This window comes from Amphiura filiformis, chromosome 9, assembly GCF_039555335.1.
Source record: "Amphiura filiformis chromosome 9, Afil_fr2py, whole genome shotgun sequence".
NCBI lineage: Eukaryota > Metazoa > Echinodermata > Ophiuroidea > Amphilepidida > Amphiuridae > Amphiura > Amphiura filiformis.
The window spans coordinates 61,582,819-61,601,302 of NC_092636.1; the positions used below are offsets into that span (position 1 = coordinate 61,582,819).

Sequence of the window (18,484 nt, forward strand, 5' to 3'; positions counted from 1 at the left end):
ACGACATTGTTTCAGTGTTTGACATTGTTTCAGTGTTAAACGACATTGTTTCAGTGTTGAACGACATTGTTTCAGTGCTGAACGACATTGTTTCAGTGTTAAACGACATTGTTTCAGTGTTAAACGACATCGTTTCAGTGTTAACCGCATTGTATCAGTGTTGAATGGTATTGTTTCAGTGCTGCACGACATTGTATTAGTGCTGAACGACATTGTTTCAGTGTTGAACGACACTGTTTCAGTGCTGAACGACATTGTGTCAGTGCTGAACGACATTGTTTCAGTTGTTTCAGTGTTAAACGACATTGTTTCAGTGTTAAACGACATTGTTTCACTGTTAAATGACATTGTTTCACTGTTGAGCGACATTGTTTTATTTCTGAACGACATTGTGTCAGTGTTGAACGATATTGTTTCAGTGATGAACGACATTGTTTCAATGTAATACAATTGTACATGTTCGGCGTTGTCTCAATCATAATTATCTCCGACAGGGACAGTCATAGTAAGATACAGCTGAAGCTAGTAATGGTGCGCAAATTAATATGTATGCCATTATTTCAATCTTTGATATAATATAGATATATGTCAACCGAAGAGGACATGTCAGTTGCCACTGAATCGAAACACGCGAGTCATGGTTGGAGTCTGGAGCAGTTTACTTCATCTGACTATTCCGATCAAAAGACAGGATGCAGAGGAACCGTAAGTTTTAAACTGTTTAAGCCTGATCAATAATTATATTTTTTTGTTTGGTGTGTAAACTTGAATGTGCATTACTGGACACATTGATGCGTGGTATAATGGAAATTTTAAAGAAAAAAGTAAAATCATTATTACGATCCTTTTCAGGTATCAACAATGAAATGTCATGAAGTACAACCAAGTCTTTTTGGAATGTGTTAAATAGTCCTATATTTCATTTGACTCATCTTGATCTGAGAGTTGATGCTAATAATACTGAACTAGGAAAGTTATTGCTTACAAAAGTCATCGAAATAACTATTTATAACGTAGGGCTTATGCTTTAAATTTATTTCAATTTCCTCCTACTTCAATTATCTTGAACGTTAATATTCAAACTATCACATTTCTCCATTCAGATTGGAATTGAGCTACAAAGGTATTTATCGTTGCAGTCTGAATTAAGGGACGATAAACAGATCAAGCGGGTAAGTCATTAATAGTATGATACATTCAAAATTCAATTCATGTTGACTTGGGAAACTACTTTTGTTACTGAGTGAAATTGTGCACAATATTACACAGTTTGATGTTTTTAAGGTGAAAATTTTGAATTATACCTGAAATCTCAAAACAAAACAAATAAGTGGAACATGAAAAGTTAAGTAAACATTGTAGAAACGTCCTAAAACTGTGAAGCAGAGAGATAATTAGTTTAAAAAAATACTTAAAACATGTATTTAATTTTACATGTATTCTCTATGGGAAACATAATTTACGTTACCGTTTTTACCAAGTCCTTTTTAAAGGAAACTGATTCAGGGAATGTTTGAATTACTAAGGTTCAATAGTCAACTAAACAAAATGCAATCAATGTGACTTATCAATGTCAACGCCCGGTGTCAACGTTTTACTTAGTACAAAGGCCCCTAAATAATTGGTAACGTAAATTACTTTCTGCGTACAATTGAGTATGCTTATCTGTTTACTCAACTGGAAAAGCAGTAACTTTCTCTAAAGTGTAGGAATTAATGTGAAATGGTCTATATTACAATTGAATGTAAGAAAAGTATTTCGATTTGGTAATTTATTTCATTTGGTAGAAACAACATACAAGAATGATTTAATTCATTTACATTTGTATCTATTTTGTTTAAATTTGTCGACTAGATTTTGTCCATGGTTCGAGGTATTGATGTCTTTAGTATATTTTCTTCCGATATGAATGACGAATTAGGAAGACGGCTTGCATATGAACGATATGACAATGGGCGAGTCATCGCTTACCAAGGACGACCTCCGGAGAGATTGTATTATATCATTTCTGGGAAAGGTAAACCTTTTTTTAGTTAGTCATTACAATTAACAATTTTTGACATAATAATTAATTTATCCTATATAATGTCCTTCGAGTACGTTGACTGCGTTGACTTCCCCATACATTGTTTATCGTCTTGTTGTCAAGTTATGATGCCTGTCTTTTCCAATATTTTGACTAAATGTATATCGTAGGTTAATAAAACAATTATCCTACATTTTCCGTGACCACGGGGTCAACGCTTATCACAAACCGGTCAATACCATCAGATCCTTTTTAGTACACCCGAAGGACAAGACCCCTAACACCAACAAATGTGGTGTAATTTACAGAATCAGCTGCCCCGAATGTGAGAACACTTATGTTGGCGAGACAAGTAGAAATCTTGGCACCCGGTTCAAAGAACATACTAGAACCACCACCCCCCGAACAGCAGTCGGTGACCACAAAGCTGATCATAAACATGACATCAGCATGGACGACGTGGAAGTCATCGGCAGGGAGGATCGGTTCTGGAACAGAAAGATCAGGGAAGCCATCGAGATAAAGACACTAAAACCTACACTCAACAGGGACGCCGGATACGACCTGCCCGCCATCTACAATGATCTGCTGACACTTGACCACCCATCGGGTGGTCATGTGACCGGAGGATTGTAAACACTACGCTGAATGAAGACGCCGTGATGGTGTCGCAAGCTACGTCGCTGCTAACCAAGACTCTGAAAAAGGTAACTTTTTAAGCAAATTATTGTGAAGTTTGCCTGAGTTGTGAATACTTTTTCCCATTTCCTTTCCAGTCACACAATTGCGTGAATACAATTTGGCGACAGGGAATTTCACCAAATGTGTTGGTGTGTTTACAAAAGGACAATTTACAGAGGTAATGTAACTTGAAAAAGGGAAAACTCAATTTGGGAAAACCTTGTTTTTTTTCAAATTTACGGGGTTCTTAATTATGAATCGACCTTCCATCTAGCGCTAAACATGCGCGGGAACCAGCATTATTATATTTTCAGCTGTACTGCTACACACGCGTCCCGCGTAATTTTTTGTCTGTAACCATAACGGGACGCAAAGTTATATTAAATCCTAACCCTAACACTAACCCTGACCCTAACACTTACCCTAACCCTAACACTTACCCTAACCCTAACCCTTTCCTATGTGTTCCTATGGGTTATAAAATTTATGCGCCCCGTTATATGTTTCGCACCCCCACATATTATTTGCTGCTTATCAGTGAGACACCCCGGGAGTATGACACTAAACTTTAATGTAACTGTTGTAAGTTTTGTTTCATCCATTAGAAATTTAAAAAGAATTGACTTAAACAATATGTAAGATTATAGAACCCCATTGTAGAACTGTCACAGACTTGCACTTTATAAGAAAAATAAAAACATCACATTACTTAAATTAAAGTATACACATATTTTAATATTTCCTTTGTTTAGCTGACATTGTTTCAGGGTTGAACGACATTGTTTTGGTGTTAAACGACATTGGTTAAGTGGTAACGACATTGGTTCAGTGTAAAACGACATTGTTTCAGTGTTAAACGACGTTGTTTCAGTGTTGAACGACATTGTTTCAGTGTTGAACGACGTTGTTTAAGTGTTGAACGACATTGTTTCAGTTGAACGACATCGTTTCAGTGTTGAACGACATTGTTTCAGTGTTAAACGACGTTGTTTCAGTGTTGAACGACATTGTTTCAGTGTTAAACGACGTTGTTTCAGTGTTGAACGACATTGTTTCAGTGTTGAACGACATTGTTTCAGTGCTGAACGACATCGTTTCAGTGTTGAACGACATTGTTTCAGTGTTGAACGACATTGTTTCAGTGTTGAACGACATTGTTTCAGTATTGAACGACATCGTTTCTGTGTTAAACGACATTGTTTCAGTGTTGAACGACATTGTTTCAGTGTTGAACGACATTGTTTCAGTGTTGAACGACATTGTTTCAGTGTTGAACGACATTGTTTCAGTGCTGAACGACATCGTTTCAGTGTTGAACGACATTGTTTCAGTGTTGAACGACATTGTTTCAGTGAACGACGTTGTTTCAGTGTTGAACGACATTGTTTCAGTGTTAAACGACGTTGTTTCAGTGTTGAACGACATTGTTTCAGTGTTGAACGACATTGTTTCAGTGCTGAACGACATCGTTTCAGTGTTGAACGACATTGTTTCAGTGTTGAACGACATTGTTTCAGTGTTTAACGACATTGTTTCAGTATTGAACGACATCGTTTCTGTGTTAAACAACATTGTTTCAGTGTTGAACGACATTGTTTCAGTGTTAAACGACGTTGTTTCAGTGTTGAACGACATTGTTTCAGTGTTGAACGACAGTATTGAACGACATCGTTTCAGTGTTGAACGACATTGTTTCAGTGTTAAACGACGTTGTTTCAGTGTTGAACGACATTGTTTCAGTGTTAAACGACGTTGTTTCAGTGTTGAACGACATTGTTTCAGTGTTAAACGACATTGTTTCAGTGCTGAACGACATTGTTTCAGTGTTGAACGACATTGTTTCAGTGTTGAACGACATTGTTTCAGTATTGAACGACGTTTCTGTGTTAAACGACATTGTTTCAGTGTTGAACGACATTGTTTCAGTGTTAAACGACATTGTTTCAGTGTTGAACGACATTGTTTCAGTGTTGAACGACATTGTTTTGGTATTAAACGACATTATTTCAGTGTTGAACGACGTTGTTTAAGTGTTAAACGACATTGGTTCAGTGTAAAACGACATTGTTAAACGACGTTGTTTCAGTGTTGAACGACATTGTTTCAGTGTTGAACGACGTTGTTTAAGTGTTGAACGATGTTTCAGTGTTGAACGACGTTGTCTCAGTGCTGAACGACATTGTTTCAATGCACGACATTTTAGTGTTGAACGACCTTCTTTTAGTGTTGAACGACATTGTTTCAGTGCTGAACGACATTGTCTCAGTGCTGAACGACCTTGTTTCAGTGTTGAACGACATTATTTCAGTGTTGAACGACATTTTTTCAGTATTGAATGACTTGTTTTTTCAGTGTTGAGTGACATTGTTTCAGTATTGAACGTCGTTGTTTAAGTGTTGAACGACATTGTTTCAGTGTTGAAGAACAGTGTTTCAGTGCTGAACGACATTGTTTCAGTGTTGAACAACATTGCTTCAGTGTTGAACGATATTGTTTCAGTGCTGAACGACATTGTTTAATTATTAAACGACATTAGAATTGATACCAGATTTTGTTGTACAAGTCCATAATTTTATTCACGTTTTAGACGTTTCATCTTCGGTGCAGATTTCGTCAGTAAATAACTATATCAGTCCTGATGAACTTATTCAGAGTTAAACGACATTGTTTCAGTGTTGAACGACTTTATTTCAGTGTTGAACGACATTGTCTCAGTGCTGAACGACTTAATATTTTCCCATTTTATATTTTGAAACAGACAGAAGAACTAAATAGATGTTGTGAAAGGCGACACAATCTTGTGTGCAAGGGATCTGTAGAAGTGTTGTTACTAGAAAGAAAAGTAAGAAATACAAACGGGTATAGACTTAGAATAAAATCTATGTATTTCAAAATTGTGTATCTAAAACCAGTCTTGATTTCATTCGGTGAAACCCGAGCGGTGAAATAGCTTGCAACAGCGGTATTAAATATTCGCTTGAGGAAAAATGCAGATTCAATTCATATCGTATGCAAAACGTACTCTTATTGCGAGGTAAGTATTGCGTGGCGTGGCTAGTGCGGAAAGCTTGCACATTGATTATAATCAACAACACAAAATGTAAGCCTATAACGAGGCGCGCAATGTTTAAAATCAGTGCAATTTTGTTGTAGAAACAAACTAATAAACAAACGAATATATTAACAAAAAAATAACACCAAATACATAAAACGTTATATCTCCGTTTTTATTTTTACAGGATTACTTTTTCCTCCTTAATACTCACAGTGGTCCACCAGTTGAATTCCTAAGGTATAGTAAAACAGTTTCCTTCCGGAATTACAAATTAGTCTATACATGCTAAATGAATTAGCACATTTATTCAAAGACTGCGTGCGAAGTCAATGTGTTTGCTGTTCTCTTAAAGAGAGTTATACCGATTTGGGAGTTTTAGGAAGTTATACTTTCGCCTGCATAAATTTGATTTTTAATGTATTCTGTTAACATTCTTATATTTTTTGATTATTTGTCTTTTATAGGTCACATATTTTGTTTGAAGATTTTCCGTGTGCATTATTCTTACAACACCCAGATGCTATTGAATGTAGATACTATGGGTATGGTATTATAAGAAATGTTGCAATATGAATTTAGTTTGCTGCCAATTTGTAAAATAAAATGAATACTCAAAGTTAATATTCTCTGAAGTTGAAATAATATGAAAGAAAAAAAAAACTTTTGAGGGGCAACACATACACCTAGAAAGTAATAAATATCGAATTGTACATTTCGAAGAGTTATTATACAAGTAATTACACTTAAAGTAATTGCATTTTTTATACGATATGTTGACATCTTTGTATTTTGTAGACCAAACAAAATTGTAGCTGCTGATGCAAATGACACAAAAGATATCTACATCATTAAATCAGTAAGTCATATGTATGTTATATTATTAAGCGCTCCACAGACTCCGAGTATTACACGTACAATATTGTATGCAACATATCTACGTTATTTAATCTATTGCCATTCTATTTCCAGTAATGTTTCAGTTCTAACGAATGTTTGATGACGAAAAATCGATAATATGTTACATATAATATCTAGTAGAAATATATTATCGATTTTACGTCATCAAACATTCGTTAGAACTTAAACATTACTGGAAAAAGAATGGCAATAGATTAAACAACGTAGATATGTTGCATACAATATTTTACGTACAATATAAAGTCTGAATACTGCTTAAGTGCGTTTTTTGAGACGATCAAAGAAAGAACAACAAAAGAAAGAACAAAATAAAGAAGAACAAAAAAGAAGAGGAACAAAAGATAGAAGAACATAAGAAAGAAGAACGAAAGAAGAGGAACAAAAGAAAAAGAAAAGAAAATATCGTTATGTACTGACAATAAAGACGATTTGTTAGCAACACTAGATAATTAATGGTCTTTGACTTCTGTGACTACTTTTTTGGTTGTTCTATAGGGTAAATGTAGATGTACAAGGAAGCAGTATGTTGTGGACATGAAAAACAACAAGGCATTGAGCGATAAAAAGCCGATTGACAAATTGGGATATGTTAAGCCCTCATCTCATGCAGACGGTAAATATACAATACGCTTCGTTATCCGAAAGACCGTTATTCCAAATTGTCGTTACTCGGAAGGGTCATTACTCTGTTCCCCTGAATGAAACTTACGAGATTCAGTCAAAGAAATCATACCATATTATTAGCCGGCCAACGGATCTGAAAGTTTCCCGGGGAATGACTCGCTGAATACACGAAGAGAAATAGATATATGACAAGATTTATCTTCACTATAATCTTTAATTTCGCATCTCGAATATTGACAAAGTCCCACAACATAAATTATGATTTCCCGTACGCTTGCGATGTTTCTCTCTCAATAGCTGGCTGACGACTACCAAGAAACGTAGTCAGGCGTGGTTGATGAGAGCAGGAAAGTTGAGAAAGGCCGAGGAGCGATATATTTAAATAATTGATAAATCGCGGAAAGAAAATGACGCCATAACATACGCCCCGTCTTTCTTGAATTGGCGCCTGGCAATTCTAATAATATAAATTTCTTAAATATTAGCAATGATTGGTACGGGAAAAGAAAGATACGGATTGTGAATGAAACTTACGAGATTGGTCGGCAAGTTCTTTGGTGAAAGAAATCATACCATAATAGCCGGCCGATGGATCTCACCCGAATTTACAACAAGGCTCGTTACTCAAATTCGGATAAATGAGCCTTCGAAGTAATGAACCTTCGGAATAACGTCCTTCGGAATAACGATCTGTTCCCGTATTGAGGTGTTGTGGGTGTCATAATGGGAAAATTTACAATCTCTTTGTCTCTATTTATTTTTATTGAATTAAACAATACCCAAATCAACATAAAATAAATGGTGTGTTACCTGTTACCTAAGAATATCAAATCAGATTTGATTCATACTTATTATTTTTATTGCAATCTTTGAACAGCTATGTTAGATATCCATATGAAAAGAAGTGTTGCACGCGGGATGACAAGATTTAACCACAAGGTAAGGGACCGTTCAATATTTACGCCGGATGGGGAGTGCCACTAGGGGAATCCGAAGTTATACAAGCAGAAATTCAAAGTATAAGAAAGTTTTATTTTCTGGATTACAGTCATTGTGAGCTATTGTGCCTGTTTTTTGTGCAAATTCGGTAAACAGTGTTCATTATATGAAACAAATCCAGATATGTAATTTTGTAATGCAGTACATAAATATTAAACACTATTTTTATTTTGCCGTACTATACTAAGTAAAACATCTGGCTTTTATTTTTAAAAGAAAGATGTACATCCTCGCGTATTTTAATACACTTCGCGTACTATTCGTAAACACCTGTTTCAAGTGTTATCGTGGATTCATAGAATAGCCTCTTTCCAATACACCACCTGCATTTCAAAAAATAATATTCATTCATACAGGAATATCTCAGAATATTCAATGAATAATTGAAAGTATTCAACTGATTACTTTGTAAATATCACGACTTAGATGTAAAGCACATCCGCAATACGTCAGTTTCATAATCATAATCATACTCATACCAGCACGTTTTGTATTCATTATTTTATTTTTTACAGGAAAGCGCTTTTGTTCGTCACAAGGAAACCTCAGCATTATATGATCATTTAGGAACGATAAAACAAACCGACGTGCAGGATCAGGTAGTTATCATGGTGATATCAAAATATGATTCGTTTTCTTTTTATACTGACGCATCAAAACAATAATTCATCATTTTTGTGGGATCTGAGTGAGAGTACATCAGACACACCAAATTGCATTCTGAATACGAGGAATGTCCTGATGATATCAAATATTTAATTTTTCGAAATTCGCGATATATTTAGGCCTATATAGCCTATACAAAATAAATGACAAATTATTAAAAATTGATATTTTTGACATTTCACATTCCTCGAAATAAACTTTATAAATCTAATAATATGTACTTTAGTAACCAGAGTTCGTAGTATCTGATCCAAGAAAATGCACTTACTGTGTACGTTTCAACAACCACTGTTGTCTTTGTCAACACTTGATGAGGAGTGACTGCAATCTACTGACAACCAACGCTAGAGGGATTTCCAGTGTGATTTTTTGGGTTGCCAGTTGGTTTTCCTTTTGGGGATTTTTTAGATCCCTGTTGCAGGAACTCATCAAAAATGTGAGTAAGCTGGTACTGCCCCTCGTCTCTGTTCATAGTTGTACGCCCCCTCTTTCTAATTTCCACAGCTTCTTTGATCCAGCGCTTATATCTGCTCTGTGCCAATGACCTCAGCTTCCCCCCCACCCAATTACATGGTTCTGATCAACAACATGGTCTGTTATGGCCGACTTGTGCGTAGTAGTTAAGGACTCTTTCCTCCCTGCTCTAGTGACCACGGTGCTGCTGACTTTTTCCACTTCACTTTTGTGCTCTTCTATAACCGCGTGCCAAATTTTCTACCTGTTCCTCCAATGTACGATAGGTTACAGTTTTTGCAGGGGATTTTGTACACTGCCTGAGTGGTGTTGTGCGAGTCACGCTTATCTTTTGGATGGACAAGTTGTTTTCGGAGAGTATTGTGCGGTCTCATGGCTGTAGAGATGTTATAGTTCTTCATTACTCTGGAGACACGTTCGGTGACGCCCTTGACATATGGTAGAACAACCATACCTTTACTCTTGCTGTTTTCATCTGTCTTTTTTGTCACTTTCTTTGGTTTCACACTTTGCATTTGATCTTTTACCTTTTCAAATGTCCAATTAGGGTAACCACACGTTTGGAGGGCTTTCTGGACTTTCTTTTCTTCTTCCTCTTTATCCGCCTCTTCTGTCACTATGGTGTCTTTTCTGTAGTACAAAGATCGTATGACCCCTAGTTTTTGATGCAGAGGGCGGTGAGACTGGTAATTCAAATATTGGTCGGTGTGCGTTGGTTTGCGGTAGACCATAAGTTTGACAGTACCGTCATCCTTCCTAACAATCAGAGTATCCAGAAATGGTAGAGAACCTTGTGTTTCTTGCTCATACGTAAACTTGATTGAACCAGACTTGTCGACCCGATTGATGTGGTCAGTCAACTGCTGCACGTTGTCTTTGTTTATTACCTCCAACACATCATCCACGTAACGAAGCCACAACTTTGGTCTACAGTCGAGAGGAGCCGTGGCAATCGCCTGTTGTTCCAATGCTTCCATGAATATGTTAGCTGCTATCGGCGAAACAGGGCTGCCCATGGCTGCAACAGGGATCTAAAAAATCCCCAAAAGGAAAACCAACTGGCAACCCAAAAAATCACGCTGGAAATCCCTCTAGCGTTGGTTGTCAGTAGATTGCAGTCACTCCTCATCAAGTGTTGATAAAGACAACAGTGGTTGTTGAAACGTACACAGTAAGTGCATTTTCTTGGATCAGATACTACGAACTCTGGTTACTAGTTTACTCTACCGATCCTGATGAATTTGTTCAATCAATGTGTACACAAAAGTGTTCACAAAATATTTGGCAAAAAATGTTTGCAAAAATAGTTAACAATAACATTTTTAAAAACATTTTAAAAATATTGATGCAGTGTGTTTTCATACAAAACGTTTTTAAACGTTGTCATGACCTTTATATAACCCGACATTTTAATGTTATTAAAACGTTTTTATGTAAACCAAAAGCCAAAATATAACTTATTAAAAACGTTTTTAAAACGTTTTTGTGTTTTTAAAACGTTTTTGTGTTTGCTGGGTTTACTATAATTTACGGGGGTTTCTTTGTACGTACATTATTGCTTTCTTTTCATAGACCAAGAATGAATGTCAAATAAATGGAGTTGGATCCAAAAGCAGTGATTATCTTAATGGCATCACACGAAAAGGTAATGATAATATAAACGATGATGATGATGATGACGATGATGATGATGATGATGATGATGATGATGATGATGATGATGATGATGATGATGATGATGATGATGATGATGATGATGATGAGGTGGAGGTGGAGGTGGAGGTGAAAGAGGAGCTGCAGCAGAAGTACACGTTGCTGCGTAAAATATGAACTATAGGGTTTGCACATTCATTTTATCATTCATGTAAAACATTTCAAGTATCTGATCTCGTAGGATAATTTTGCTTCTATTTTACAGATGATAAAGATAGCTTAAAGGAATCAGATGTAATTCAAGTGAGTATTGGATGCGTGGATTTGACGGTTTAATGACGTCGTCGGTGACGTCATCATCATAGACATCGTCAATGTAGGCATGACAGAAAATTAAAAAAGAAGCATAGGCCTACTGCAGTTACTGTTCATTTTCCTATACAGTGCTCTCATGCAGTCAAGTTAGCTCAATCGATAAGGCGTTCGACTATGGTGCGAGTGGTGTTCGAACCCTGGTGGTGCCTAGTATGCTCTCGTGGAAAAATTGAGTCAGCTTGAAATTCCCCTGGACAAGGAACTCACTGCTAATTTGTCTCGTTGTAACCCGTACGAAACTCGGGGAGCTGATCCTGGTTGCGATGGTTATTTGTGGAATGTCTAGGGTGTGCGCTCTTGAAGCAGCAAAGTCCCTGAATTGTTGTTTAATGGTTTATGGAATGATGTGGGGCCGTAGTGGTCAGCGACAACCTGTAAAGTGTGCTGAGGCTTGTGGATCAACGTCTAGGCGTTGTGCCTGTGCGTAGCGCACTATAAATCACTACGGTTTTTTTAATTTTTTTTTTATGCACCATTGAGGTGCCACCTCTACAAATGTATGTTAGAGGTATAGGGCATTTCTAGTTAACGTCACTGTGTGAAAAATAACCGGCCAATATTTATTATACTCTCTGAAATTCTAGGAAATATAGTTTTGTAACATGTTTTTTAGCCAATTTAGATATTTGGAAATATTCGCACTTTGGTGTTTTAGTAAGTAGGCACGGCATGGCAAAATTCCCTGTGTAAATCGAATGCAACTTTTAGTGACTATCACTCACTTGTAGACCGCTCTCTTCCGAAGGGCATTAAAGCTAAACCACTTGACGGATATTTTTTGTACTTGCTGTCAATCAAGAATAATGTATACTTGGTTTCGAAAAGCAAAACAAATCCAAAATGTTTATTTACTGAACAAACCTGATGAATCTATTCAACGTATACATTACATGTATGTGGGGCATCTGCAAATGTTCGTACCACCCTGATATGTAAACGACAGATAACAGCAAAAACAGCTCCCATATCTGTCCATAACTTTGCCAGCGAGTCAGGGATTTCAAGTGGGTGATTATTGATTGGCAAGTGTCATATTTGGGTATAAGTGCAGTCCACCATTCAATGTAGAGGATAGACTAGACTTTATCGATTGATTTTGCTGGAATAGTTTCCTGTCAACCAAATTTAAGTACTGCAAAGGCGAATCATCTTTGTTGTGCTGTATAACTGCACTATGGCTATAAGCCATTATTTTAATTTTATCCGATGGATGTATGTTCAGATGTGCTCAATTAAAATTGTTTCGACTTCTATACCGTAAAAACTCGATAGTTAGCATATGTGCTTACTATCGAGCGTTTTTAAAACATGCAAACATGAAGAGCCCCATCCACAAAAGTGTAAAGGGTTTTGAGCTAATCATCGAAACACATAGTTATATTCGAACAAGTAAACCTGCAAATTTATGTCTCACTCCTATTAGCAGCTCAGTTGGTAAAGCGCAGGACTTTGGTACAATTTCATGTTCACATTATGCTAACGATTGAGATTTACGGTAGTTGTCTTTCACCATCGTAATTCGAGAGAAATTATTAGTTTTAGTCTATTTTTGTTCTCAATTCTGGTTGTCAGAAGCGTGTTGGTAGATCCAGACGAGTCAGTCTTGCATATTTTTCGATGCAATCCGAATTATTACCACCATCGTTAGCAATGATTAACATGCAAGAGCAAGAAATAGAGGCATACACTGAGTATGATGACAGGAGAAAACGATCTCTACAACAACGTTACAATGCAGCCAAGTCAAATCTGGACTCTTCGGACGTTAAAGAGATCGGAATATCAAGTCATATAGAGCACCCCAAACTGCAGCAAGATTGTAACGACATGATGACACAACGGAAGGAAGTTTATCTTGGATTGGAAACACTATCTCCCGGCGACATGTTTGTAAGTCACATCCTTTACAAGTCAGACAGCATTTGTATCTACTTCAGATATTTTGCCAAGTTGATTTTTCACTATTATTTCAACGCGATTTTCAAAAGGCCTACCAAAATTGATGAATTGAATATTTATCATACAAACTTATTTACACTAAGAAATACTCTGGATATTTGTCTTAGAGGTCTCACAAGATGTCCCCATTACTTAATTTCAATATTTACTTTGAAACAAGTGTCCCACACTCTCAATTCCGTCGCTGGGTAATGGTAACGTTGGGTTTTTAACTTCGTTTGTACCTTTTGTGATATTTCCCAATTGGATGTTGTGTCACATTTTTTCCGTTTTTACCTTACTTTATTTTTCGATCTCATTCCCAAGTTAAAATTTCTGCATTATCACCCTATTTTTGAAAAACAATTAATATATCAAATAATTATACAATTATAATTTCAGGGGTTCAACGATCTTTCAGCAACTGCAATTCCAGGCCCATCAAGTGTCTGTGTGGTAGGTATAATCTTCTTAATTAATAAATCAATTTAATAAAGAAGCTAATCAATTAATCAATCAATTAATTAAAAAAGAACAGTAGCTAATTATTCAAAAGATCAATTAATTAACTTAATATCCATTACAATGAAATGGGATAATGTAGTTTGATTTATTGATTTATTACTACAATCCAGGAAAAAAGGGTTGGCAAACTTTGCCTGTCTTTTGGTATACCGTATCTCTTCCCCCGCTCCCCCAATTCAATGTTGGACCAAGCCATGTGGTCAACAGGTCCGTGAGACCCTCCAACATTGAAAGATGGGGGAGTGAGGAAGGGTGAGATATGGGGGGAGTCTGTACATATATTGCATGCATGTTTCACTCGCCTCTCCATTGTTTAGTGCAAGTGTGCCAACTATTTTTTTTCCTGGATTGTAGTTACAATGTTAAACACATATATTCTAAATTTTTCATCCAATTCCAACAGGGATATTCCTCATGTTCCTCAATATCGAAAAAAAAACCCAACAATATTTATTATTTATTTACTTAGATCAGCGAGGGTACCGAAGTGATTTTGATCAATAAACGCTTCTTCAGAAACCATGCCGGAACAACGACAATGTTGAAACTAGAGACCATGGTAATTATTTAGTTTGCTTTGGTTTTTGGGCGAAAAATGCGAAGCATTTTTCGTCCTTATTGCGATGGGTTTTGGCATACTTATTTCCTCGCAGCGTTGCAGAATAAAAATAAAATAATCGCGCTGTCTAATGTAATCAGGAAACTACAGAGGCGATAGTGTACATTTAAATTTGTCATTACTACTTCATGTTGATATTCAAACAGTGCTATAAAGTTGTCTTACCAAGGAATGTGTTTGTATTAAAAGAAATAATTGTTTTACAACTTGGATGAACTAGAATTACTTTTATGCAAATCCGAAAATTGCAACAGATATTTTTCATTTCTTTAAGATTTAGCGGTATTGCCAGATTGTACGTACAGTTGGGTTACATTAATAGCCTCATTATAGTTTTATTGATACTGGCAAAATACTTGCCTGTATGTGCTTGTTGTTCTGCTATAGCGTAGATACTTTAACATGTTTAACCACACAGTCAATTACTTTATGTCAACATGACCTTTTCACAAGGCTGTGTTTATATATTAACTGAATCTATACAAACACAACCTTGAGTAAATTAGAGAGAGTACTTAAGGGATCTGGAATGGGCGTTTCGATAGTATTTTTTGTGGGACATGAGAGCACATCAGACATATGGAATTGCATTCCTAATACGAAGAATGTCTTTCTGATATCAAATAATTTTCATTTTTTGAACATCACGATCTAATAGGCCTACAAATTTTATGACAAATTATTAAAATTTGATATTTTTCATATTTTTGATATATAACAGTCCTCGAAGTAAATTTTATAAATCTAATGACATATATTCTTAAAGTGTATTTAGCTGGGAGGAAAAGCCGTTCAATTGAAAATTTTTGACCTTTCATATTGAAAATATGGACTTTTTTCCCAAAATGACCTAATTCTTTTGTGTTTTGGGAAAAAGATCAATATCTTCAATACGAAAGGTCAAAATTTTCAATTGATCGTCGGCTTTTTCATCCCACCTACATACACTTTAAGTAAAAATCATCATTTGCGAATTTCAAAAAATCAAAATTATTTTATATCAGAATGACATTCTTCGTATTCAGAATGCAATTCAACATGTCTGATGTGCTCTAATGTCCCACAATAATACTGTCCAAACGTTCATACCCCATCCCTTAAATGGGGAAACTTAGGCAGGCGATAAAGAGAAAATATATTTACTTTAGCACTTATGGACCCTGTCAATTGAGACTTAATGTCTGTTAAGTGAGGGCTGTTATTTGAACAGTTATGGGATTAGTTAATAATATTATTTTGATAAGTCTCAGATGGTGGTCGCAGTGCATTCTCTAAATTCAGTAAATTTCCACCGTCAACCGTGTAATTGAATGGGATTATTTTGAAATTTTAAAACGTTTGAAATATCACAAACAAATAGGCCTATGTTAATAAATAATATAAATACAAGCTAAAACCGTTGGGGTTCGATACCCGGTTCGATAATGATCGATGCGAATTATAGAAACAGTTCAAACAATAAAATAACTACACCTTTATCTTGACACTTCCTCATTTGTTCGCCCTGTTCCTTTTTAAAGGAATTTTTATTAATTTATTATTATCGTGTATCAAAATGTGCTCTTTGCGGCACGAGCCGCGCCACGTATGATTGCCTCGCCAGCTGTTAGACATAGGCCTACCAGTCGAATCGTTGTGAGTCCGTGAGGTGGGTGGGGGTGGGGCGGCGGTGGGGGGGGGGGGGGAGTGTGTATAGGGGTGCGTGGTGTGGGAAGGGGCGAGGTGTTTGAGTTAAGTACTTACTTGAACGATATTAGATAAAAGACAGGGGGCTTGCGTTTGAAATACTTCCATAGTCAGAATAACAATGTTCGCCTTTCCCGTTATTATTGCCTTACCTTTGCCAAATTTAATACGAGACACACCTATTCTCTCTGTATATACTTTTATATGTATCAGTGCTGTGGGAAAAATTCAACCCTGGCCCTTCGTGTAAAATTAAAAATTGGTCCTGAAAACACAAAATGTTACCTTTATTTTGGGCAAAAAGTTTGTTCCAGAATGTATTTTAAAACTATGCTAACTGATCACCCGAATTGTCTCTCCATTGTACAGTGTTTGTGAATTTACATCTGCAATACATTTTCCTTCAATAGATTCGTGATTTTATAGATGAAGACCAAGCAAACTCTCAATTTACACGTCAAGAAATGTGGACACGATATAAGGAAGCAATGATGAATAAAATACCAACAGCCCATAGAAGAGACCATGAAGAAACGATAAAGCCAAATGTCGGGCATCATTAAGTTGCGTTAGGGGCGAACCGATCCAGGGCTCAATTTTCAAATCCTCCTGCTTCTAAAATGAGGTTAAATGCGCGCCAACTGCTTCACAATTTTAATGCTAAAAATGTGCCAAAATAAGGACAATATTGTGTCTTGAACAAATGCATCAGGACCGTTTCATAAAACTGTACATTTTTTCATAATACCAGTCAGTTAAACACACTTACGTGCAGACGTTTCGATAGCTATACCACCTATCTTTCTCAATGCTACTGTTGATGTGATGATCGTTGAACAGCTGTTGTTGATCGCTGCTTGGCAACGGAAAACAAGACACCACAATGAACCGAGACGAGGGCCAGTACAATCTAAGTCGATATCTTGGACGACATGTTGATGGAAAAATCGCCAAGCAGCGATCAACAACAGCTGTTCAATTATCATCACATCAACAGTAGCATCAAAGATCATAGATGGTAGCTATCGACTCGTCTGCACGTAAGTGTTTTTAACCATAGATAATCTTTGGTCATGGACTAGTATATGAAAAATATACAGGACAATTGTGGCCTAATTAGGAAGACGCAAATTACAACTTTTGGTTTATTTTGTCCCCGCATTTCAAGTCAGGGGGACCCGCTCCCTTCCCCCAGGTTGGTACCCATCTGATCAACAACTTGCACATTTAACTTCAAAATTTCCTGATATCATTTGGATAAAGCCCAGAGAAGACAAAGCAAATTCTCAATGATTTTTCTCGTCAAGAAAATCCACGATAAGTAAGTGGCGCCGATTACTGGACAACAGCTACATACATGTAGGAGAAGTCAACGCAACTTCAATATTACGAATCTATCAAGAAAAGTGGACACAGACTAATTAATTTTTAAATAAAAGTAGGAATAGGATACTACTAAATAAATGACAGCCGTTTCAGTGGTGTAGCTAGGGGTTGTGGCGCTCAGGGATAAAATGCACAATGGCGTGCCCCAAATTCTTGAAACAATTTCGCGCGGATCGCGAGAAAATTTGCACAAATAGGGCCTACCACTAATTAATTTTGGTTATAATGAAGTTGAATTGGTCTATAATTGATCAAATGATTTTGTGCTGGCAAAAATTGTGACTTTCATCGCCTTGGAGGGGGCGCAGATTCAGTCAATTCGGCGTCCCTAATGGTGACGCCCATGGCACGTGCCCCCCCCCGCTACGCCGCTGAACAGTTTATTGACCATGTCGAAGAGAATACAAAAATAAAACCAAGTCCGATGGACATCATTTATCATACTGCAGCTACAGCTTGTACAGGTCTGAGGCCTATAGGCCTATACTTTATTGACTTTGGAGGGGTGTGTGTGTGTGGGTGAGGCTATATGTAGGACTATCACGAAATTCCCCTTTAATTTATTTAAAGTTTTTTAACAAAATAATGCTTGCCATACGTGGGGGGGGGGGCAGTAATCGATCTCAAAATTGAGAAATTCCCATAGGAAAATTGCCCAAAATAGCTTGTACCCCCGCCCCAATCAGACCCGGTGCCCACCCCACCCCCATCGTGGTCGGTGCCCCCACCCCCCAATATGATGACCCACGCTACGCCACATGGGTGGGGCTCTCAACTTTAGAAGTAGCTAGAAGTGACGGGTATGTGTCTACCGGCGTCGCGAAGTATGGCCTAAATTAACGCTGTTAAAAGGAGAGTG

At 36.8% G+C, this 18,484-nt stretch overlaps 1 protein-coding gene across 1 annotated transcript; it reads left to right on the forward strand.

Annotated features, from left to right (window-relative positions):
* The first annotated feature begins 585 nt into the window (after window positions 1–585).
* Window positions 586–17,851, forward strand: LOC140160206 (uncharacterized). The gene is made up of 17 exons (XM_072183483.1): window positions 586–705; window positions 1,104–1,172; window positions 1,855–2,017; window positions 2,803–2,885; window positions 5,466–5,549; window positions 5,947–5,999; window positions 6,227–6,304; window positions 6,558–6,618; window positions 7,176–7,293; window positions 8,182–8,243; window positions 8,819–8,902; window positions 11,016–11,088; window positions 11,362–11,399; window positions 13,044–13,361; window positions 13,812–13,865; window positions 14,404–14,493; window positions 16,650–17,851. Exons 1-17 carry the CDS (start codon window positions 586–588, stop codon window positions 16,800–16,802), a joined length of 1,701 nt encoding a protein of 566 aa, XP_072039584.1. The 3' UTR covers window positions 16,803–17,851.
* Window positions 17,852–18,484: the final 633 nt, after the last annotated feature.

Excerpts from the sequence above, each read along its gene's own strand:
- LOC140160206 (XM_072183483.1), top strand. The coding sequence starts at position 586 with ATGTCAACCGAAGAGGACATGTCAGTTGCCACTGAATCGAAACACGCG. Across the intron at positions 2,018-2,802 it reads TTATATCATTTCTGGGAAAG|TCACACAATTGCGTGAATAC; the intron begins GTAAACCTTTTT and ends TTTCCTTTCCAG. Across the intron at positions 13,866-14,403 it reads GCCCATCAAGTGTCTGTGTG|ATCAGCGAGGGTACCGAAGT; the intron begins GTAGGTATAATC and ends TTATTTACTTAG.